The sequence below is a fragment of the Erythrolamprus reginae genome, chromosome 7, assembly GCF_031021105.1.
Source record: "Erythrolamprus reginae isolate rEryReg1 chromosome 7, rEryReg1.hap1, whole genome shotgun sequence".
NCBI classification, from domain to species: domain Eukaryota; kingdom Metazoa; phylum Chordata; class Lepidosauria; order Squamata; family Dipsadidae; genus Erythrolamprus; species Erythrolamprus reginae.
Genome location: NC_091956.1, coordinates 34,479,443 through 34,502,503, shown reverse-complemented (window position 1 = coordinate 34,502,503; position 23,061 = coordinate 34,479,443). Strand labels below are relative to the sequence as shown.

The following is a 23,061-nucleotide window of genomic DNA, read 5'->3' as shown; positions in this document are numbered from 1 at the left end:
CTCTCTCCCTTCCTTCCTCTTTCTTTACCCCCTCTCTCCATCTTTCTTTGTTTCTCCCTTCCTTCCTCTCTTTTTGCCCTCCTTCTCTCTCCCTCTTTCCCTCCCTCTATGTCTTTCCCTCACCTTCCTTCCCCCTCTTTCTCTCTCTCTTGCTGTCTTTCTCTCTTTCTTTCTCTCTCCCCCCCTCTCTCCCTCTCTCTTTCTCTCTCTTTCTTGCTATCTCTCTCTTTCTCTATCTCTCTTTTGCTTTCTCTCTCTTTCTCTCTCCCCCCTCTCTTTCTCTCTCCCTCTCTTGCTATCTCTTTCTCTTTCTCTCTCTCTTTCTCTCTTTTTTGCTTTCTCTTTCTCTCCCCCTCTCTCTCCCTCTCTTTCTCTCTCTCCCTCTCTTGCTATCTCTTTCTCTACCCCCTCTCTCCCTCTCTCTTTCTCTCTCTCCCTCTCGCTATCTCTTTCTCTCCCCCTCTCGCTATCTCTTTCTCTCCCCCTCTCTCCCTCTCTTTCTCTCCCCCCTCTCTCCCTCTCTCTTTCTCTCTCTCCCTCTCTTGCTATCTCTTTCTCTCCCCCTTCTCTCCCTCAGCAGCGGCATTGGGCAGTAGCCATGGGGCAACGGCAGGGTGGTCAGCTGTGAGGTGGAGCTCCGGAACGGAGGCACCGACGGCGGCGACTAGACGTGTTGCTAGACACCGTACATGCTGGCGTTGCGCTAGGCATGGACGTGGGGCTGGAGCCTCCATCCCAGCCCAGCCAGCAGGCAAGTGCCAGCCACACAATTCCAGCATGTCCAGCCACTGCCGTCGGTGCCTCTGTTCCAGAGCTCCGCATCACAGCTGACCACCCTGCCGCCGCCCCAAGGCTACAGCAACATGTCCAGCTGCTGCCAGTCGGTGCCTCCGTTCCGGAGCTCTGCCTCACAGCTGACCACCCTGCCGCTGCCCCACGGCTACTGCCCGCTGCCATCACCCTCCCGCTGTGCGCCGCCCTCCCGCTGCTGCTGCCCTCCCGCCAGGCCCCAAAGCTCACCTGCTGCTGCCGCCAGGGAAGCTCCAGCCGGGCGGGGCGCTGCAGGTGCCGGAAAACTTGGAAGGCGCAAAGAAGGAAGCTCAGCTTCCGGTCTCACAACTTTTTGCTCTTCGCAAAAAGTTGCGAGACCAGAAGCTGAGCTTCTTTCTTCAAGGCACACCTGACCATGTCTCGCAGCACACCGGTTGGGAAACACTGCTCTAAGCTACCCTTGAAGCAGCATTTTACTCATTGACAGTAAGTAGCTAGAGGACACTGAATACTGTGTCCTATACTGCTGCCTTTTATTGTGTGATTAGGAAAACTCTGGTTTTTCCTGTAGATTAGGATTACTATAGTCTTTATGGAACCTAAAACAGAATATGAAAATGTTTGACCAGCATATCCCTTGTCTTATACTGACTGTCAAGTGGTTATTTTTATATTTTGAGGTTTTTTAAAAGGAGGAGCGGGTGGGGAGGGGGGAAGAGAAGGAAAAGGAGAAGGAAGAAGATCTATATGGCTTCCCATTTCCTCTAAACAAATACAGTGATCCCCGCTCGTTGCGAGGGTTCCGTTCCAGGACCCCCCGCAACGAGCGGGTTTTCGCGAAGTAGCGCTGCGGAAGTAAAAACACCATCTGCGCATGTGCAGATGGTGTTTTTAACTTCCGCAGCGCTAGCGAGGAGCCGAAGATTGGGGGCGGCGCAGGTGTTTTAAAACGTCCCCGCCGACATGGGGGGCTCGCTAGCACCCCCCCCGAGCCCCCAACCCGGGTTCGGGGGGGTGCTAGCGAGGGGACGTTTTAAAACACCCGCGCGGCTTTCCAATGAGTCCCGAAGACAAACGTGGAAGTTTGACGTTTGTCTTCGGGACTCATTGGAAAGCTCCGATCGTTTTAAAGCAGGCGCGCCGTTCTCCGCTGACTCCTAAAGCGGGGAAGTTCGCCAGGAGTCAGCGGAGAACGGCGCAACTGTTTTAAAACGATCGGAGCTTTCCAATGAGTCCCGAAGACAAACGTCAAACTTCCGCGTTTGTCTTCGGGACTCATTGGAAAGCCGCGCGGGTGTTTTAAAATGTCCCCACCGACAAGGGGGGCTCGCTAGCACCCCCCCAAAGTCCTTCGGGCTTCAAACTGGAGGGAAGCCGGCCGGGGGGGAGGCTCGGCGGCTGATAACGGGAATCCCTTAGCGGACGCTTGCTTTGGCTAGTCACGTTCTGACGGCGCGAGATGCTGAGCCGCGGCTCCAAGAAAGCGCCCGGGCCCCCCGGTTTGGCTGTGCTCGCGCGCGCCTGAGCCGACGACCTGCCTGTCTCCTCATGGACACGGAGTCCCGGCCACGGCTCGGGGTTGCTGCTGCTGCTGCTGCGTCTCTGGGGAAGGCGGGTGGTGTGAACGCCGAGCCGCAGAGGGACCGGACGCCGACGCCTTCGTATGGGTGGGAGGCTGGGCGGGCTACCCATTCGGGGTCGTCTCGTTGGGCAGGAGGCTTAAGAGGCGGTTTTTAAGGTTTGGGTTGTTTTTATTATTTATTATTATTATTTGCGAAAGGCGAGGGAGGTGTGTGTGTGTGTGTGCCAGCAAGAGGGGGAAGACCCAGGGAAGCCGCCCAGCAGCTGATCTGCCGGGCGCCATCTACGCATGCGTGCCCATAGAAAAAAAAGGCACGCATGCACAGATGGTGTTTTGACTTCCGGGTTCAAAAATCGCAAATTACCCTGTTCGCAATGGTCGGGGACGCAATAACCGGGGGATCACTGTACTGTATAGGCAGTTGCAAAAAATCAAATAAAGTTAAAAACCAATATACAAATATCAATAATTATTTTAACATTTAAAAAAACCATGATCAACATTCTGTAAGTTTATATGTTTAGAGCTGACACTAATGTTTGTTATTCTGTGTATAATAATACAAACTTATGTACAATCCTCTTTGCTTGCTTCTTTATTTATCATAATTAAGTTTAACAATGAATGCTTATTATTACAGTTATGCTGAATACATGTCAGTTTAAGGGCAAGATCATTTGCATGAAGTCAGAAAAAACAGGACGTAACTGGAACACATATGGAATGCCTTAATAAAACTTATGGTTTTAAAACCAACCTTTTCATTTTTTTCTCGCAAGTTCTCAGCTTTGTTTCTTTTTATTCTTTGTAATTCCAAAAGGAAGATTCTCTTCTTTTCCAACCAGTCCTATAAAGAGAGAGAAATATATAGGGATAGCAATAAGAGAGGAATTATAAGAAATGAATGAAAAGTCTTATGTCACCTTATGACAATTATGTCACATGATTTTGTTAAAATCTCACTTTGATTTCTGAACCACCCAACAATAAATCATTTGGGAGGCATATAAGTTCAAGCTTATTAAAAACAATAAATCTGATTAAATGCTATTTAAAACTGACTTTTTAAATATGCACTTACTACTACTATTACTACTATTACTACTACTACCAGTAATAATAATAATAATAATAACAACAACAACAAGAACAACAACAAGAACAACAACAGAGTTGGAAGGGACCTTGGAGGTCTTCTAGTCCAATCCCCTGCTTAGGCAGGAAACCCTACACTACTTCAGACAGATAGTTATCCAACATCTGCTTAAAATCAGTGTTAGGGCATTTACAACTTCTGGAGGTAAGCCGTTCCATTGATCAACTGTTCTGTCAGGAAATTTCTCCTTAGTTCTACGTTACTTCTCTCCTTGTTTAGTTTCCATAAATTGCTTCTTTTTTATCCTCAGGTGCTTTGGAGAATAGGTTGACTTCTTCTTTGTGGCAACTCCTGAGATACTGGAACACTGCTATCATGTCTCCCCCGCTCCTTTTTTTTCATTAAACTAGCCATGCCCAGTTCCTGCAACCGTTCTTCATACATTTTAGCCTCCAGTCCCCTAGTCATCTTTGTTGCTCTTCTCTGCACTTTTTCTAGAGTCTCAATATCTTTTTTGCATCATGGCGACCAAAACTGAATGCAGTACAGTGATCCCCCGGTTATTGCGTCCCCGACCATTGCGAACAGGGTAATTCGCGATTTTTCAACCCGGAAGTCAAAATACCATCTACGCATGCGTGCCGGGCACGCATGCGTAGATGGCAGCGGCTTCCCTGGGTCTTCCCCCTCTTGCTGGCGTCAGCGAGGAGTTTCCCCACCGCCCACGCAAACTCCTCGCTGCCGCTTGCCCGCCCTTCGCCTGCCCACGCCGTTCGCTCCCCCCTCTTGCTGTCGGGAGGGCGAGAAGCCCTCCCCAGCACCCGCTCGCCCGCCCTTCGCCGCTCGCCCGCCCTTCGCCCTGGCGGAGAAATTCCAGCCCCCACCTGGTCCCGCCCGATCCTCCTCCCTGAGGCAGCTCGCCCTCCCATGGCCGCTTCCTCCACCCTCTATTGCAAGCCCTCGCCACCGCAGCCAACGCGCGCTGCGATCTTCAAGCCCGGCTCCTTTCGGCCCAGCATCCCGGGCCAAGCAGTTGCCTTCCGTGACTGAGCCTGGCTGGCCCGGAAGATCGTAGCGCGCGTTGGCTGCAGCGGCGAGCGAAGCCAAGCTGGCAGCAATGTCGCCGCCGGTGCAGCCAACGCGCGCTACGATCTTCCGGGCGAGCCAGGCTCAGTGACGGAAGGCAGCCGCTTGGGCCGAGAGGAGCCGGCCTTGATCCGCCAACGCGCGCTACGATCTTCCGGGCCAGCCAGGCTCAGCGGATCAAGGCCGGCTCCTCTCGGCCCAAGTGGCTGCCTTCCGTCACTGAGCCTGGCTCGCCCGGAAGATCATAGCGCGTGTTGGCTGCAGCGGCGAGCGATTTCGCCGCCGGTGCAGCCAACGCGCGCTACGATCTTCCGGGCGAGCCAGGCTCAGTGACGGAAGGCAGCCGCTTGGGCCGAGAGGAGCCGGCCTTGATCCGCCAACGCGCGCTACGATCTTCCGGGCCAGCCAGGCTCAGCGGATCAAGGCCGGCTCCTCTCGGCCCAAGCGGCTGCCTTCCGTCACTGAGCCTGGCTGGCCCGGAAGATCGTAGCGCGCGTTGGCTGCAGCGGCGAGCGATTTCGCCGCCGGTGCAGCCAACGCGCGCTACGATCTTCCGGGCCAGCCAGGCTCAGCGGATCAAGGCCAGCTCCTCTCGGCCCAAGCGGCTGCCTTCCGTCACTGAGCCTGGCTGGCCCGGAAGATCGTAGCGCGCGTTGGCTGCAGCGGCGAGCGATTTCGCCGCCGGTGCAGCCAACGCGCGCTACGATCTTCCGGGCCAGCCAGGCTCAGCGGATCAAGGCCGGCTCCTCTCGGCCCAAGCGGCTGCCTTGATCCGCTGAGCCTGGCTCGCCCGGAAGATCGTAGCGCGCGTTGGAGACAGGCTTTGAGTTTTGGCTGCGGGGCGAGGGAGTTAGGAAAGTCCTACTTCTCCCCCCGCAGCCAAAACTCAAAGCCTGTCTCCTGCTGCCCGGTTTAGCCAGGACACGAGCGGCGAAATGACTTGGAGGAATGTGAAGCTGAAACCGGCCGGTTTCAGCTTCACATTCCTCCAAGTCATTTCGCCGCTCGTGTCCTGGCTAAACCGGGCAGCAGGAGACAGGCGGTGGGCTGGGAGCCGCAGGCGAAAGGAGCTCGGGCATTGTTCTCCGGACCCCGCCCGCAGCCTGGAGAGGGAAAGGGCCGCCGCGGGGCTGAGCGGGCGGGGTCCGGAGAACAATGCCTGGCGCCGCGCTCCGATGCCTGAGCTCCTTTCGCCTGCGGCTCCCAGCAGCACTTTGAATCCAGCAGCTTCTGCTGGATACGGGCGGTGGGTGGGACGAGCGGCGCGGAAGCCAGGGGCTGTGGCAGCTCGCCCCCCCCATCGCCCGTATCCAGCAGAAGCGGCGGGATTCAAAGGGATTCAAGGCTAACTTCTGCGCTTGGCTTGAGGACTCAGCTCGGAAGCTGCACGGGTGTTTTAAAAGGTCTCCGGCGGCATGGGGGGCTTCCTACCACCTCCCGAACCCCCAACTTGGGTTTGGGGGGGTGCTAAGAAGCCCCCCATGCCGGCGGAGACCTTTTAAAACACCCGTGCAGCTTCCGAGCTGAGTCCTCAATCTTCGGCTCCTCGCTAGCGCTGCGGAAGTAAAAACACCATCTGCACATGCGCAGATGATGTTTGTACTTCCGCAGCGCTACTTCGCGAAAACCCGCTCGTTGCGGGGGTTCCTGGAACGGAACCCTCGCAACGAGCGGGGGATCACTGTATTCCAAGTATGGCCTTACCAAGGTCTTATAAAGTGGTATTAACACTTCAACTAATCTTGATTCTATCCCTCTATTAATGCAGCCTAGAACTGTGTGTGCAGCTGCTGCACACTGCCAGCTCATATGGTTTTCCACTAGGACTCCAAGATCCCTCTCACAGTTATTACTGTTGAGCAATGTACCATATATACTGGACCTGTGCATTTTGTTTTTCTTGCCTAAATGTAGAACCTTACTTTTTTTCACCACTGAATTTTGTTAGTGCCCATTGTTCAAGTTTGTCAAGATCCTTCTGTATTATGGAGAGGGGCGGCATACAAATCTAATAAATAATAATAATAATAATAATAATAATAATAATAATAATAATAATAATTTTGCACCTATCTTCTGGAGTGTTGGCTATTCCTGCCAGTTTGATGTCATCTGCAAATTTGATAAGTTTCCCATCTATTCCCTCATGCAAGTCATTGATGAACATGCTGAAGAGTACTGGGTCTAAAATAGAGCCTCCACTGCATACATCCCTCCACGTAGATGTAGTTCCATTGAGCACAACATGTTGAATGCGATTAGTTAGCCAGTTTTGAATCCATCTGGAGGTGTTGCTGTCCATCCCACATTTTTCTAGTTTATTTAGTAGGTTATGGCCTACTTTGTCAAAAGCCTTATTGAAGTCCAAGTAAACTACATCTACAGCATTCCCCTGGTCCACCAATTTTGTCACTTTGTCAAATAATGCAATAAGATTAGTCTGGCATCAATGTTCCCTCTAATTTTTTTCCAGTGTGGGCGGAAAAGTATAGTGTCTGAGCGGCGGTCCCTTTGGGACTGGGCGGCATAGAAGTATGTATGTATGTATGTCTGAATGAATGAATTAATGAATGAATGAAAAAATAAGGGAAAAATTACCTTCCTTTTTAAAAAAAGAAATTAATAATAAAACAAAACCAAAATCTATTACTATTAAAACTAAAACAACCAGCAAAACAAAAAAAACCCTACAGTATTAATAAATCCATGCTTTAAAATCTTCATTTCTTAAATATTTATCAAAGTATTATAGTAATCTAGTAATACTATGAAAATCTACCTGAACACCAATGCATCAATTAATATATTTACATAAACTGTACTTTTATATAATTTTATTCAATATTTCCAAGCTCAATTAATTTTCAGGCACTTAGCATTTACTATTATTAACTTTCATCAATCTTCTACATTTCCAAGTATATTTTAAATTCATAATGCAAACTCATAAAATCATACAGTACATATCATAAACCCCTTATTTATCATATGTATCTTCCATTAATTTTACCTATGTAATTCTATATAGTTCTAAAATTCGAATCCAATTTTTAAATTTGTGGCTGGTTTTGATAGATTGGGCTGTTTTTTCCTTTTGTGTAAAGACAGATGGAAAAACGTGTTTTTCTCCCTGCTGCTTGTCACTTTCTTGCTTTTTTCTCCATGCAATAGACCAATTGTTTCCTTGACTTTTTTCTTGTTTTTAATATGTTGGAAGAAGTGGTTTTTTAAATTACTTTTTACTCTTGTTGCAAGCTTTCTTTCTTTCTTTCTTTCTTTCTTTCTTTCTTTCTTTCTTTCTTTCGTTAGTTAGTTAGTTAGTTAGTTAGTTAGTTAGCCGCCCCTCTCCATAGACTCATTGTTCATTGTGAGCTTTAGCTTTCCTCACTTCATCTTTACAGGTCGGGCTATTTACTGGTATTCTGCCTTAGTTATTTCCCTTTCTTTCTTTGTCCTTTTTGTTTATTTTTTATTTATTTATTTATCTTGTCCAATGCACAATAATGCACAATGAAGGTTATAGAGGATATAGTAGAGAAGATATAGGAGATATAGGAGAGACTATAGGACAGGGGACGGAAGGCACTCTAGTGCGCTTTTGTCTTTCAATTTGTCAGAGAGTTCTTTATGCAGCCATGCTAGTTTCTTTTGTGACCTATTATTTTTCTTCTTCGTTGGTATTGAACAAGTCTGGGCTTTTATAATCTCACCTTTAAAATTTTCCCAAGCTTCTTGAGTTGTTTTCCCCTTGAGGATTCTCATCCATGAAATCTTTCCCAAATTCTCTCTGAATTTATTGAAATTAACTCTCTTAAAGTCCAAGATTTAATGGTGTTTTTAATATTTTTATATATATATATATATATTATATTTATAGTTTTTTAAATTAGATAAATTTAGATATTTTTCTTATTGTATTTTAATAATCAAGTTAATCTATTTTAATTATTACTAATTTAATCTTAATATTATTGGGGGGTTTCTTAATGAATGGATGACTGGGGTGTATGTAATATTGTGCATAGGATGAATGATTGGTGTGAGTGTGATGGTTGGAGTGGGTGGGGTTGTGGTATGCATGAGATGAATGAAAATAGTATGAACGACAGATTTGGCCCACCTGACGCTCGGGAGACAGGAGAGGAAGGGGCACTGATCTCTGGGGTGGCAGAGGGTCGGAATATTCCAGTGTTGCTGGGGAGAGGCAGATATGGCGGGGGCCACAGAGTTAGCCGTTCCAGGGGAACGAGGGATCGTTGCTTAATAACGATCCCTTGTTCTGGCTCTGTGAGCCCAATCTTGGGTACTGGTGATGAGTGTAACTCTGGCCCTGGACTCAGGTTGCTGCTGCTCAATGCCAGGTCGGTGGTAAATAAAGCTCTCCTCATCCGGGATTTGATCCTGGATGAGGAGGCCGACCTGGCATGTATTACTGAAACCTGGCTGGGCCCAGAGGGGGGTGTTCCTCTCTCTGAAATCTGCCCAGCTGGGTTTCAGATATGGCATCAACCTCGACCCCAGGGAAGGGGGGGAGGAGTGGCTATTATAGCCAGGGAGAGCCTTTGCCTACGTAGACTCATTGCTCCGGAAATTGCTGGTTGCGAGTCTCTCTTGATGAAGTTGGACTTAGGGGTTCAGGTGGGCTTATTTCTCACGTACCTGCCTCCCAGCTGCGTGTCAAAAGCCCTGCCTGTGCTACTCGAGGAGGTAGCCGGGTTGGCGGTGGAGTTCCCCGGACTTATTGTCCTGGGGGACTTCAACCTGCCGTCACTCGGCGAAACCTCTGGGTTGGCACAGGAGTTCATGGCCACCATGACAGCCATGGACCTGACTCAAGTAGTACAGGGTCCGACTCACGAGAGAGGGCACGCACCTGACATGGTATTCCTTTCCGAGCAATTGAGTAATGGTCTGAGACTAAGGGGCTTAGAAACATTGCCTTTGTCATGGTCAGACCATTTCCTACTACGGCTTGACTTCCTGGCTCCAATCCTTCCCCGCAGGGAGGCGGAACCAATTAAGATGTTCCGCCCCAGACGCCTGATGGACCCAGAGGGCTTTCAGACGGCGCTTGGGGTTATTCCAGAGGCACTCGTCCACAGTTCGGTGGAGTCTCTTGCGGAGGCCTGGAATACGGCTGATGCGGAGGCTCTCGACCGGATTGCGCCCTTGCGACCTCTCCGCGGCGCTAGACCCCGTAGAGCCCCATGGTTCAATGAGGAGCTCCGGGAGTTGAAACGCCAAAAGAGACGTCTAGAGAAGCGATGGAGGAAGAGTAGGTCTGAATCCGATCGAACACTTGTAAGAGCTTTTATTAAGACTTACAAAGTGGCGCTCAAGGCGGCAAGATGCGCGTACCATGCCGCCTTGATTGCATCAGCGGAATCCCGCCCGGCCGCTCTGTTTAGGGTGACCCGCTCCCTTCTTAACCAGGGGGGAGTTGGGGAGCCCTTGCAGAGTAGTGCCGAGGATTTTAACACGTTTTTCGCTGATAAAGTCGCTCAGATCCGGGCCAACCTCGACTCCAATTGTAAGACAGAGTCGACTGACAACGAGTCAGTCGAGGTGACTGGGGCACGTACTTGTCCACCTGTCTGGGAAGAGTTTGATCTGGTGACACCTGATGAAGTGGACAAGGCCATTGGAGCTGTGAGTTCCGCCACCTGTTTACTCGATCCGTGTCCCTCCTGGTTGGTTTCGGCCAGCAGGGAGGTGACACGGAGCTGGGCCCAGGAGATTACCAACGCTTCCTTGGGGAGGGGAGTTTTTCCATCACTCTATAAAGAAGCGCTCGTGCGCCCCCTCCTCAAGAAGCCCTCCCTGGACCCAGCCGTACTTAATAACTATCGTCCAGTCTCCAACCTTCCCTTTATGGGGAAGGTTGTTGAGAAGGTGGTAGCACTCCAGCTCCAGCGGTCCTTGGAAGAAGCCGATTATCTAGGTCCCCAATAGTCGGGTTTCAGGCCCGGTTACAGCACGGAAACCGCTTTGGTCGCGTTGATGGATGATCTCTGGCAGGCCCGGGACAGGGGTTTATCCTCTGTCCTGGTGCTCCTTGACCTCTCAGCGGCTTTCGATACCATCGACCATGGTATCCTTCTGCACCAGCTGGAGGGGTTGGGGGTGGGAGGCACTGTTCTCCAGTGGTTCTCCTCCTACCTCTCTGGCCGGTCGCAGTCGGTGTTAGTGGGGGGTCAGAGGTCGGCTCCTAGGTTTCTCCCTTGTGGGGTGCCTCAGGGGTCGGTCCTCTCCCCCCTGCTATTCAACATCTACATGAAACCGCTGGGCGAGATCATCCAAGGACATGGAGTGAGGTATCATCAATATGCGGATGATACCCAGCTTTACATCTCCACCCCATGCCCAGTCAACGAAGCGGTGGAAGTGATGTGCCAGTGCCTGGAGGCTGTTGGGGCCTGGATGGGTGTCAACAGACTCAAGCTCAACCCGGATAAGACGGAGTGGCTGTGGGTTTTGCCTCCCAAGGACAATTCCATCTGTCCGTCCATTACCCTGGGGGGGGGGAATTATTGACCCCCTCAGAGAGGGTCCGCAACTTGGGCGTCCTCCTCGATCCACAGCTCACATTAGAAAACCATCTCTCAGCTGTGGCGAGGGGGGCGTTTGCCCAGGTTCACCTGGTGCACCAGTTGCGGCCCTATCTGGACCGGGACTCATTGCTCACAGTCACTCATGCCCTCATCACCTCGAGGTTCGACTACTGTAATGCTCTCTACATGGGGCTACCTTTGAAAAGTGTTCGGAAACTTCAGATCGTGCAGAATGCAGCTGCGAGAGCAGTCATGGGCTTACCCAGCTATGCCCATGTTTCACCATCACTCCGCAGTCTGCATTGGCTGCCGATCAGTTTCCGGTCACAATTCAAAGTGTTGGTTATGACCTTTAAAGCCCTTCATGGCATCGGACCAGAATATCTCCGAGACCGCCTTCTGCCGCACGAATCCCAGCGACTGATTAGGTCCCACAGAGTGGGCCTCCTCCGGGTCCCGTCAACTAAACAATGTCGGTTGGCGGGCCCCAGGGGGAGAGCCTTCTCTGTGGCGGCACCGACTCTCTGGAACCAACTCCCCCCGGAGATCAGAACTGCCCCTACTCTTCCTGCCTTCCGTAAACTTCTCAAAACCCACCTTTGCCGTCAGGCATGGGGAAACTAAACATCTCCCCCTGGGCCCGCTGAATTTATACATGGTATGCTTGTGTGTGTGTATGTTAGTATAGGGTTTTTAAAAAAAACTTTTAATATTTTAATTAATTGGATTATGTATTGGATTGTTTTTTCACTTGTTGTGAGCCGCCCCGAGTCTTCGGAGAGGGGCGGCATACAAATCCAAATAATAAATAATAAATAAATAAATAAAGACTCTAGTTTGACTTTCTACTGTTTTTGTTTGTATAATGGTGAATTTCAATTTTCATGATCACTTGCCCCCAAGATTCTTGTAGCTTCAACACCTTCTATCATTTCATCTCTGTTAGTGAGAAATAAGTCTAATATGGCTGATCCCCTTGTTCCCTTCTCTACTTTTTGGGTAACAAAGTTGTCTGCTAGGTTTGTTAGGAATCTGTTGGATCTTCCACTTGGTGCAGTTTCTTCAGTCTAACTTACAAAGTTCCTGAATTGTATTTGGGATTTTATGTGGTTTAATAGGATCAAAAAAAATTCCAATGATTTAACATTAAATGAAGAAATGTAAGACAATTTGTTACTTTTTTGTTAAAAAAAAAAAGAAATGTAAGGAGGGCCAAATACCAGTGTTTTTTTCATTTATTCATTCATTCATTTTATATAGTCACTAATCTGAGAATCATTTCACAGATATGAGAAATCCAGAAGCGGGTATCGTAATTAAATCTAGAAACTGCTGTGACAGATTTTCTCATAATATTAAATATGCTAAACACATACCTGGTAAACAGCTGCTCGTAAACTATCTGCTTCATCTAGTTCAGCACCGTATTTTTGTAGATGTTTGTTGTCCAAGAACTTTAATGTCCCTAAATATTGAGCAGATGTACTTCTTGGGACAGGAGAGCATTTCCCCGTTTTCTTCAAATGTGTAGTGCTCAAAGACCTGTAAAATAAAAGTATTATACCAAATTATTAATCAGTAATATAAACGCAGAGTGGTCTTCTGACAAAATACATGTGTTCTTAGGTTTACTACAGTCTTAAAAACTGCAATATTGAAACCACAATTCAAGAAACAAAAATATTATATCCAGCCTAATATATTCTATATAGTCTATAGAATCTAGTAGGCAAGCCTCTTGCCCTCTGATTGAAGCTGTTAGACAATGTAAAAGCCCTATTAACTCTTCAATCCAGTTTATTGAAAGGAGAGCTGAAAAGAACATTATGACAGAAACTTCCTTCTATGGAAGAAGAAATATAGTATTTAGCATTTCCACATTGTCTGAAGAGCTATATGTCTGTGAACTAGAAACTGTCATTAGAACATTTAATCTAAGCAAGTGAAAACAATTGTCTTTTTTAATGTAACAATTTTATCTGGGATTAATTATACAGTGGTAACTCTACTTAAGAACTTAATTTGTTCCATGACCAGGTTCTTAAGTAGAAACGTTCTTAAGTAGAAGCAATTTTTCCCATAGGAATCAATGTAAAAGCAAATAATGCGTGCAAACTCATTAGGAAAGAAATAAAAGCTCAGAATTTGGGTGGGAGGAGGAAGAGGAGGAGGACAGTTGCTGCTGAAGGAAGAAGGTGAGGTGAGGGGAATAAAAAAAATCCAAAATTTGAAGGCTTAAAAAAACAAGAGGGACTCTGAAGCAGCACCCAGTGAAAGGAAAACGCTCCGTTCACTCTAGGCTGCCCTTTTCTTTTCTCTGAATGCTGGCAGAGGTTTATTCCCTCTCCAAGTGCCCAGAGAAAGGGAAATGCTTTGTTCGCTCTAGACTGCCAAAGCCTCCTTAAGTGTCACCAAAAGGCTCCTCTGGCAGCCTAGAAAAGCCCAAGGTGGCTGGGATTAAAGGCAGGAAATGGCAGGAAACTGGCCGGGCCTTTGTGTCGCTCTCAAATTTCCTGGGAAATTTTTCTGGGCTCGGGTTCTTAAGTAGAAAATGGTACTTAAGTAGAGGCAAAAAAATCTTGAACACCCGGTTCTTATCTAGAAAAGTTCTTAAGTAGAGGTACCACTGTATTATTATTGATACATACACACACACACACACACACACACACACACACACACACACACACATATTCATCAATATTTAATAACAAATATTATCAGTGACAAGCAACTAAAAAAATTAAAAGACTAAAATATAGTAAGAATAGCAATAGAGAGAGGGAGAGAGGGAGGGAGTGGGGAGGAAACGAGAAAGTAATAGAAAACTGGTAACAGCAGCTTCATGGCAAAACTAGTACTTTCTTCCTGTGTACGTGTCATGTATTTTTAAAAACTCCCTCCTTTTACTCTGCCTGGATTGTCCTTTTCATCAGTTTAACCTGATTCTAAAATAAAAAATATTAAATAGGTTCTGTTCAACAAATACAATAATTTTGGGAAATACAGTGATATCAATCATGAATTAAAACGTATTTCAAACATTGCTTTGGAAAATGGGTACTGCCTCTTGAGTCATGTAACTCACAAGTCTGATTACCTGTATTAAATTATATTGTCTGTAATTTATGTATCAGGATATACATTGTAAAAATTTTAATATTATGCTACTCCATTCAACATATATGTCAAATCATTCTTAACTATGTAAAATATAAATAATGAAGTTTCCTAACCCAAAAAGATACAATTATTTATATTTCCAATTAGTTATTTGGGAAAAAATTAAATTTCCTACCTGATTTTAGCTTTTTGTGGAACTGCCTCTACCACTTCACACTCTTCCTAATATAACCAAAAAAATAATAATAATTGGTTGTATGACCCAGTAAAGACTCAAATTGCCTATTTAGTACCTATGTTGATGTATGAAATTAAAGCCCTGAAAAAAATGGAAAAAGTCATGATATACAATTTTCCTTACAGCACATACACCAAGTCTAACAAGGCCCAAGGAGCCTTGCTTGATGTAATTTTCTTTCCCTTTTTCAAATAGCCCTACAAAATTGGGCTACATTCCAATAGTAACCAAGAATATCTATAAAGAGGAATTATAGGCATTATGTTATAAATGTGGGGAAATCAACTTTTTCTCAGAAAAGGAGTAATGTGCTCATTAAATATAACCTATAACTACCGTGTTTCCCCGATAGTAAGACAGCGTCTTACTTTCTTTTTACCCCCAAAAGCCCCCCTATGTCTTACTTTCGGGGTATGTCTTATATTGGAAAAAAATTGTCAAATTTTTTGTTTTAACCATAAAATTAACATTTATTAACAACCTGAACAGTATTGTATTCACCACTGTCTCTTTTCTTTCTCTCATTCCCTCTTTCTCTCTATCCTTTCTATCTCTCACTCTTTCCTTCTCTCCCTCCCTTTCTCTCTCTTTCCTTTCTCTCATTACCTCTTTCTCTCTATCCTTTCTATCTCTCACTCTTTCCTTCTCTCCCTTCCTTTCTCTCTCTTTCCTTTCTCTCATTCACTTTTCTCTCTATCCTTTCTATCTCTCACTCTTTCCTTCTCTCCCTCCCTTTCTCTCTCTTTCCTTTCTCTCATTCCCTCTTTCTCTCTATCCTTTCTATCTCTCACTCTTTCCTTCTCTCCCTCCCTCCCTTTCTCTCTCTTTCCTTTCTCTCATTCCCTCTTTCTCTCTATCCTTTCTATCTCTCACTCTTTCCTTCTCTCCCTCCCTTTCTCTCTCTTTCCTTTCTCTCATTCCCTCTTTCTCTCTATCCTTTCTATCTCTCACTCTTTCCTTCTCCCTCCCTTTCTCTCTCTTTCCTTTCTCTCATTCCCTCTTTCTATCCTTTCTATCTCTCACTCTTTCCTTCTCTCCCTCCCTTTCTCTCTCTTTCCTTTCTCTCATTCCCTCTTTCTCTCTATCCTTTCTATCTCTCACTCTTTCCTTCTCTCCCTCCCTTTCTCTCTCTTTCCTTTCTCTCATTCCCTCTTTCTCTCTATCCTTTCTATCTCTCACTCTTTCCTTCTCTCCCTCTCTTTCTCTCTCTTTCCTTTCTCTCATTCCCTCTTTCTCTCTATCCTTTCTATCTCTCACTCTTTCCTTCTCTCCCTCCCTCCCTTTCTCTCTCTTTCCTTTCTCTCATTCCCTCTTTCTCTCTATCCTTTCTATCTCTCACTCTTTCCTTCTCTCCCTCCCTTTCTCTCTCTTTCCTTTCTCTCATTCCCTCTTTCTCTCTATCCTTTCTATCTCTCACTCTTTCCTTCTCTCCCTCCCTTTCTCTCTCTTTCCTTTCTCTCATTCCCTCTTTCTCTCTATCCTTTCTATCTCTCACTCTTTCTTTCTCTCCCTCCCTTTCTGTCTCTTTCCTTTCTCTCATTCCCTCTTTCTCTCTATCCTTTCTATCTCTCACTCTTTCCTTCTCCCTCCCTTTCTCTCTCTTTCCTTTCTCTCATTCCCTCTTTCTCTCTATCCTTTCTATCTCTCACTCTTTCCTTCTCTCCCTCCCTTTCTCTCTCTTTCCTTTCTCTCATTCCCTCTTTCTCTCTATCCTTTCTATCTCTCACTCTTTCTTTCTCTCCCTCCCTTTCTGTCTCTTTCCTTTCTCTCATTCCCTCTTTCTCTCTATCCTTTCTATCTCTCACTCTTTCCTTCTCTCTCTCCCTCCCTTTCTCTCTCTTTCCTTTCTCTCATTCCCTCTTTCTCTCTATCCTTTCTATCTCTCACTCTTTCCTTCTCCCTCCCTTTCTCTCTCTTTCCTTTCTCTCATTCCCTCTTTCTATCCTTTCTATCTCTCACTCTTTCCTTCTCTCCCTCCCTTTCTCTCTCTTTCCTTTCTCTCATTCCCTCTTTCTCTCTATCCTTTCTATCTCTCACTCTTTCTTTCTCTCCCTCCCTTTGTCTCTTTCCTTTCTCTCATTCCCTCTTTCTCTCTATCCTTTCTATCTCTCACTCTTTCCTTCTCTCTCTCCCTCCCTTTCTCTCTTTCCTTTCTCTCATTCCCTCTTTCTCTCTATCCTTTCTATCTCTCCCTCTTTCCTTCTCTCTCTCCCTCCCTTTCTCTCTCTTTCCTTTCTCTCATTCCCTCTTTCTCTCTATCCTTTCTATCTCTCACTCTTTCCTTCTCTCCCTCCCTTTCTATCTCTTTCCTTTCTCTCATTCCCTCTTTCTCTCTATCCTTTCTATCTCTCACTCTTTCTTTCTCTCCCTCCCTTTCTGTCTCTTTCCTTTCTCTCATTCTCTCTTTGTCTCCTGGGGCTGACTGTGCCTGCCCTGCACCCCCCACCGCGGAGGGAAAGCATTTGGCATCGGCACCCTCCCCCCTCCACGAGCAGCAAAAGCCTAAGCGTCGGAGCCGAAAGGCAAACAGCGCACCCCGCCGCTTAGGCTTTTGCTGCTCCTGGAGCGGGGGGAGGATTTTCTCCTCCCCGCCCCCCGGCAGCCAAACGGCGCTGAGGCTTTCGGCATCGGCGCCCACCCCTCCAGAAGCAGCAAAAGCCTAAGCGACTGGGCACGCTGTTTGCCTTTTGGCTCCGTCGTTGAGGCTTTTGCTGCTCATGGAGGGGAAGGCACCGATGCCGAAAGGCAAACGGCGCGCCCCGCCGCTTAGACTTTTGCTGCTCCTGGAGGGGGGGGGATCGGCGCCCACCCCTCCAGAAGCAGCAAAAGCCTAAGCATCGGAGCTGAAAGGCAAACAGCGCACACCGCCGCTTAGGCTTTTGCTGCTCCTGGAGGGGGGGAGAGGATTTTCTCCTCCCCGCCCCCCCGGCAGCCAAACGGCGCTGAGGCTTTCGGCATCGGCGCCCACCCCTCCAGAAGCAGCAAAAGCCTAAGCGACTGGGCACGCTGTTTGCCTTTCGGCTCCGTCGTTGAGGCTTTTGCTGCTCGTGGAGGGGAAGGCGCCGATGCCGAAAGGCAAACGGCGCGCCCCGCCGCTTAGGCTTTTGCTGCTCCTGGAGGGGGGGGATCGGCGCCCACCCCTCCAGAAGCAGCAAAAGCCTAAGCGGCGGGGCGCACCGTTTGCCTTTCGGCGGAAGAGGAGAGGGAGCGGATCGGGCGGGCGGGGGCAGCGCCTTCTACTGCCGGCGCCTCCCCGCCCCTGCCCCCCCCGCGGGCTGGCAGGAGGATGGGGACTGCGCGCCCATGGAAAAGGGCGCGCGGGGGGGTATTTTTGGGTCCGAAAGCAAACAAGACAGGAGTTGCCATGGAGAGGACTTTGGAAGTGACGCCGGCTGCTTTAAAATAATAAATTTACTCAGCGGTAAGTTCCGCGGTGTCTTTCAGCGCTTCCTTACAAAAATGGGGGTGGGGGAGAAGGAAAGAAACTGGTACAGCAGCCGGCGTCACTTCCAAAGTCCCCTCCAAGCAGAGGATGCTACCTCTCCAAGCAGAGGATGAAACCACAGCCGGGAAAGTGACTGCAGCAGCGGCCAGCGGATGCTCGTAGACTGCCGGCGGCGGCAAAAGCAAGCGTAACGTAGAGAGGATTCAGCGGCAATACCCCCCGTGTTTCCCCGAAAGTAAGACATATGTCTTACTTTCGGCGTATGGCTTATATTAGCCGACCCCCCTGAAACCCCCGATATGTCTTACAATCGGGGGTGTCTTACTATCGGGGAAACACGGTATTATGCTACTGTTCAATGCTTAAACAAATCATTTTTTCAAGTACTTATTTTACATGAGAAAGAAAAGATAATTAATAATCATAATAATATAATAATTTATTAGATTTGTATGCCGCCCCTCTCCGCAGACTTGGGATGGCTCACAAAAATAATAACAATATAACAAATCTAATATTTAAAAAACATCTAAAAAAACCTGTCATTAAAAATTCCATTAGAAACAAAAACAAATACTGATCTGTGTCACTTAACATTACAACATAGATCCAAGTTTTTTGCTTATAGTAGTCACTTATAACTAAACATATTGTGTATATCATGTATTAACACTTTAAGATTATGCCACTTTGTACAGCAATCATGTCAGGTTTTATCAGCAGTCATATTAATTTGATTCCTGCCACGAATACATGATAATGACCCATAAATATTACCTTTAGAAAATCCTTTGAATTATCCATTATCGATTTTGAAGTAGTTAATGCTACTTTCTGCTCTGATTGATCATCTTTTGGTGTTTCAACAGAATTATTTTCAATGACACTGGATTTTAACATTTGCACTTTTTGTTCTATAAAGTGTTCAGCTGGCTTATATTGCTTCTTAGTATTCTCATAAACTGTGGTCATCATTAATTCTATCACTGAAGGAGATTTTCTGTCATTCTCCAGCAATCTGGGATCATGGCAATAATCAATTTCTTTATGTTCATTATCTATTTTTAAAAGAAAAATAGAAAGTTAAAATTATCAATTTTATATTAATTTTAAAGAAAATTGACACAGATAGCAAAAGAATGCAGAGAAATGGATGTGAAGCTTTATAGATCTACCTCAGAATTGCATATGCAACAAGTATAAATCACACTAATTCCTCAGAATATATATATCTACATATATACATATAAATTCAGGTATACCAGGAAATGTGAAAATATATTTGATTGAGTGAAGAGACAAAGTGAATGGGATTAAGGGAGGCAGATACTTGTGTATTTCCTCTAAATGAACACTATAAGGATAACTTTTTATTGTTTATTTATTTATTATTTAGATTTGTATGCCGCCCCTCTCCGAAGACTCGGGGCGGCTCACAAGATAGAACAAATCATAAATAATCCAAATAACTTTAAAATATTTAAAGATTTAAAAGAACCCCATATGCTAACAGACACACACACAAGCATACCATGTATAAAATTGAACATGCCCGGGGGAGGTGTTTCAATTCCCCCATGCCTGACAGCAACTTCCTTTGTGTGTACAGTGCAAAAGATGCTGTCCTTTCGGTATATACTACATACAAACTCTCCACATATGTGAGGTAAATTCTGTTCAGCTCTATGGGAACCCTTGTCTGTCAGATGCTGAGTGGTGTGCATATGGTATGATTTTGCAGAAACCATGCTGAAATTAGCAGCTTGGTTTCCAGGATTATTCACCTTAAGAAAATCTTTTAATGGCTATCATTTTGCCACTATTTTTGCCACTGTTTTATATTTACCACCTGGGGGGGGTGTAAATATAAAACAACAGTCTCATTGCACACAACCAAAAATCTGGAAATCTTCATCTTAAATACCTTTTCTTATACAGTGATACCTTGTTTTACGAACTTAATTGGTTCCGGGAGGAGGTTCGTAAGGTGAAAACAATGTTTCCCATAGGAAACAATGGAAAACTGATTAACGCATGCAAGCCCCCACTAAAAAATATTGCAAAAACGGGTGCTCCGCTGGGCGCCACTGCCCAGCTGTCATCTTCTGAAACAGCTAGGTGCTTCTCGGCGTTCTCCCAAACCCAAACCCCGAAAAGTTTGGCAAAAGTTCGGGTTCTGGAGAACGCCGAGAAGCATGGCCGCCCGGCTGTCACCTTCTTTGACATCACGGAGACGTCCTTCCTAGCTGGCCGAAGCATGGATTCCAGGAAGGATGTCTTCGTGACATCAAAGCTCCGCCCCTGGAATTCCCTATTGGGATTCCCTACCTCCGTTTGAGCCTCCCGACCGGCCGACAGCTCCACGGCTCTTCTGCGAAGGTGACAGCCGGGTGGCGGCAGTTCTTGGCGTTCTCCCAAACCTGAACGCTGAACCTGAACTTTTGGCGAACTTCCGGGTTCCACGTTCGGGAGAACGCCGAGAAGCGTCAAAGCTGTTTCGGAATGTGACAGCCAGGCGGCGGCACCCAGCAGAGCATCCAGAAGCGGGGCATCCCAGCGGTGGGGGCGGGTTCATAAGGTGAAAAAAGTTCGTAAGAAGAGGCAAAAAAATTCCAAACCCCAGGTTCGTATCTTTAAAAGTTCGTATCACGAGGGGTTCGCATTACAAGGTACTACTGTACTCATATATTATAAATCAACTAAAGTATTATAATAGGACAAGCATTTAATAACTGCGTCCTGGAATTGTCACTCATCTGAGACGAGTTTAGTGTTTGTGGATTTCATTAAGTCTAGATAATTAAAATGCATTTAAACCCAACACGACAAATATTAATTCCATGGAAAAGAGAATATAATGTAGCGCAGATGAAAAATTTTCAAGATACAGTGATACCTTGTCTTACGAACTTAATTGGTTCTGGGACGAGGTTCATAAGTGAAATGTTTTTAAGATGAAACATTGTTCCCCATAGAAATCAATGTAAAAGCAAATAATGCGTGCAAACCCTTTAGGAAAATCCAAACTTTAAGGCTTAAAAAAAAAGCAGCAGGTGGACAAAGCGAAGGCTAACGGAATGGAGACGGACAGCGAGGAGAAGTGAGGAATGGAGGTCCTAATGAAGGCTAATGCCACCCCAAATCTCTCCCAAAACCACCCCTTCAAAACCTTTCTATGTTGCCCCAAATTCCTCCAAAAATCACCACTCCAAAAGCTTCCTACATTGCCCCAAATTCCTCCAAAATCACCACTCCAAAAGCTACCTATCTTGCCCCAAATTGCTTCTAAAATCGCCCCTCCAGCCGTTTCCTATGCCACCCAAATCGAGGTCCTAACGAAGGCAAATGGAGTGAAGAAAGGCAGCAAGGAGAAATGAGGCATTTTGAAAGGAGAGGTGAGTTTGGAAGACTTTGGAAGTGATTTGGGGTGGCTTAGGAAGCTTTTGGAGTGGTGATTTTTGGAGGAATTTGGGGCAAGATAGGAAGCTTTTGGAGTGGTAATTTTTGGAGGAATTTGGGGCAAGATAGGAAGCTTTTGGAGTGCCAATTTTGGGAGAGATTTGGGGCAAGATAGGAAGCTTTTGGGAGAGCGATTTTTGGAGGAATTTGGGGCAAGATAGGAAGCTTTTGGAGTGGCGATTTTTGGAGGAATTTGGGGCAAGATAGAAGCTTTTGGGGGAGCGATTTTGGGGGCAATTTGGAGCGGTGTAGGAAGCTTTTGGAGCGGTGATTTTAGCAGCAAGATGGGGCGAAGGAACCGGCAGGCTAGGGCGGATTTTGGCAGCAGGATGGGGCGGCTGTGGGGGACAGAGGAAGCTATTTTGGGGCTCCAAAGATCTGCCCACATCTCAACATTACCCTGTGAGCTGCACTGGTTGCCAATTGGTCTCTGGACACAATTCAAGTGCTGGTTATGACCTACAAAGCCCTACATGGCTTAGGATCAGATTACCTACAGGACCGTCTTCTGCCTCATGTATCCCAGCAGCCAGTTAGGTGCCACAGAGTCAGCCTTCTTCAGCTCCTTTTGGCCAGACAATATTGTCTGGCAGGGCCTAGGGGAAGAGCCTTCTCTATGGCGGCCCTGGCCCTCTGGAAAGAACTCTCCCCAGAGATATGCACTGCCTTCTCCCTCCTGGTCTTTTGTAAAGCTCTGAAGACCTACCTCTGACGGCGGGCATGGGGGCCATGAAACATGAAATTGTCTCCGGCCGATGTTCTGAATGATTAAATTGAATGAATGGGAATGACTGCATATGGGGGCTTTTTACGATTTTATTAATAATTCTTTTTTAAACAATAATTAGATTCTTCATACATATTGTTTTCATTATGTTGTACGCCACCCAGAGCCACTTCAAGAAGGGCGGCATAGAAGTCAAATGAATGAATGAATGAATGAATGAATGAATGAATGAATGAATGAATAATAAAATTTGTGAGATCCTGGGTTTGTTTTCTAGTTTTTATTGTGTTTGTGGTTTTATTGTACCAGTAATTGCAAGTCTCCTAAAATTATGCTGTATGAAGGGCGGTCACATAAATCTTTTAAAAAACTAACCAATGAAAACATCCTATGCATTATAAAAATATTTTAAAGTAATATATCTCATATACTTTACCTTTAGAGGAGGTTTCATTTCCAGATGTTGCCAAATTAGAATCTCCAGTTTTCTCATTTACTGATGAAAAATGGATAGATAATGAGGATGAGGAATTTGTACTCAAAGGGCCCTAGAATGTAAATAAAGAGTTTTGGGTATCTTAAAATATATATACAACTGCAACACATACAGACATACTCATATTTGCGACACTAAATGGGCAAAAGAAAAAAAGGAATAAAATGCACAGAACAGAGTCAATAATAATTACAAGGATCACCCAGAAGGTAATGCACATTTTTTTTCTCAGCCTACAGTAATGGTACGAATGCAAAACTTTAGATATACATTATTTGAATTGTCAAGAGTGTGTGCGTAAATTTTGCATTTCTTCAGACAGATAGCATAGCTTCAGCAGTGTTTCAAAATGGCGTCTGTAAGTAATGTACACTACAAGCAGCGTGTTGTCATTGAATTTCTCACTGCGGAGAAAGGAACTGTTGGGAACATTCGCAAATGTTTGTGTACAGTTTATGGAGTCGACAGAAGTACGGTTAGTCACTGG

At 46.1% G+C, this 23,061-nt stretch overlaps 1 protein-coding gene across 5 annotated transcripts in view; it reads right to left on the bottom strand.

Annotated features, from left to right (window-relative positions):
* The window catches only part of MAP9 (microtubule associated protein 9), a 116,791-nt gene that overhangs the window by 60,881 nt on the left and 32,849 nt on the right, over positions 1-23,061 (bottom strand). For all 5 annotated transcript variants that reach the window (XM_070757315.1, XM_070757313.1, XM_070757316.1 and 2 more), the window contains 5 exons: positions 22,515-22,626; positions 18,670-18,950; positions 14,385-14,431; positions 12,463-12,628; positions 3,111-3,200 (listed from right to left, as the gene is read on the bottom strand). In XM_070757315.1, coding sequence (XP_070613416.1) covers positions 3,111-3,200; positions 12,463-12,628; positions 14,385-14,431; positions 18,670-18,950; positions 22,515-22,626 — 696 coding nt within the window. The remainder of the gene's footprint in view (positions 1-3,110; positions 3,201-12,462; positions 12,629-14,384; positions 14,432-18,669; positions 18,951-22,514; positions 22,627-23,061) is intronic.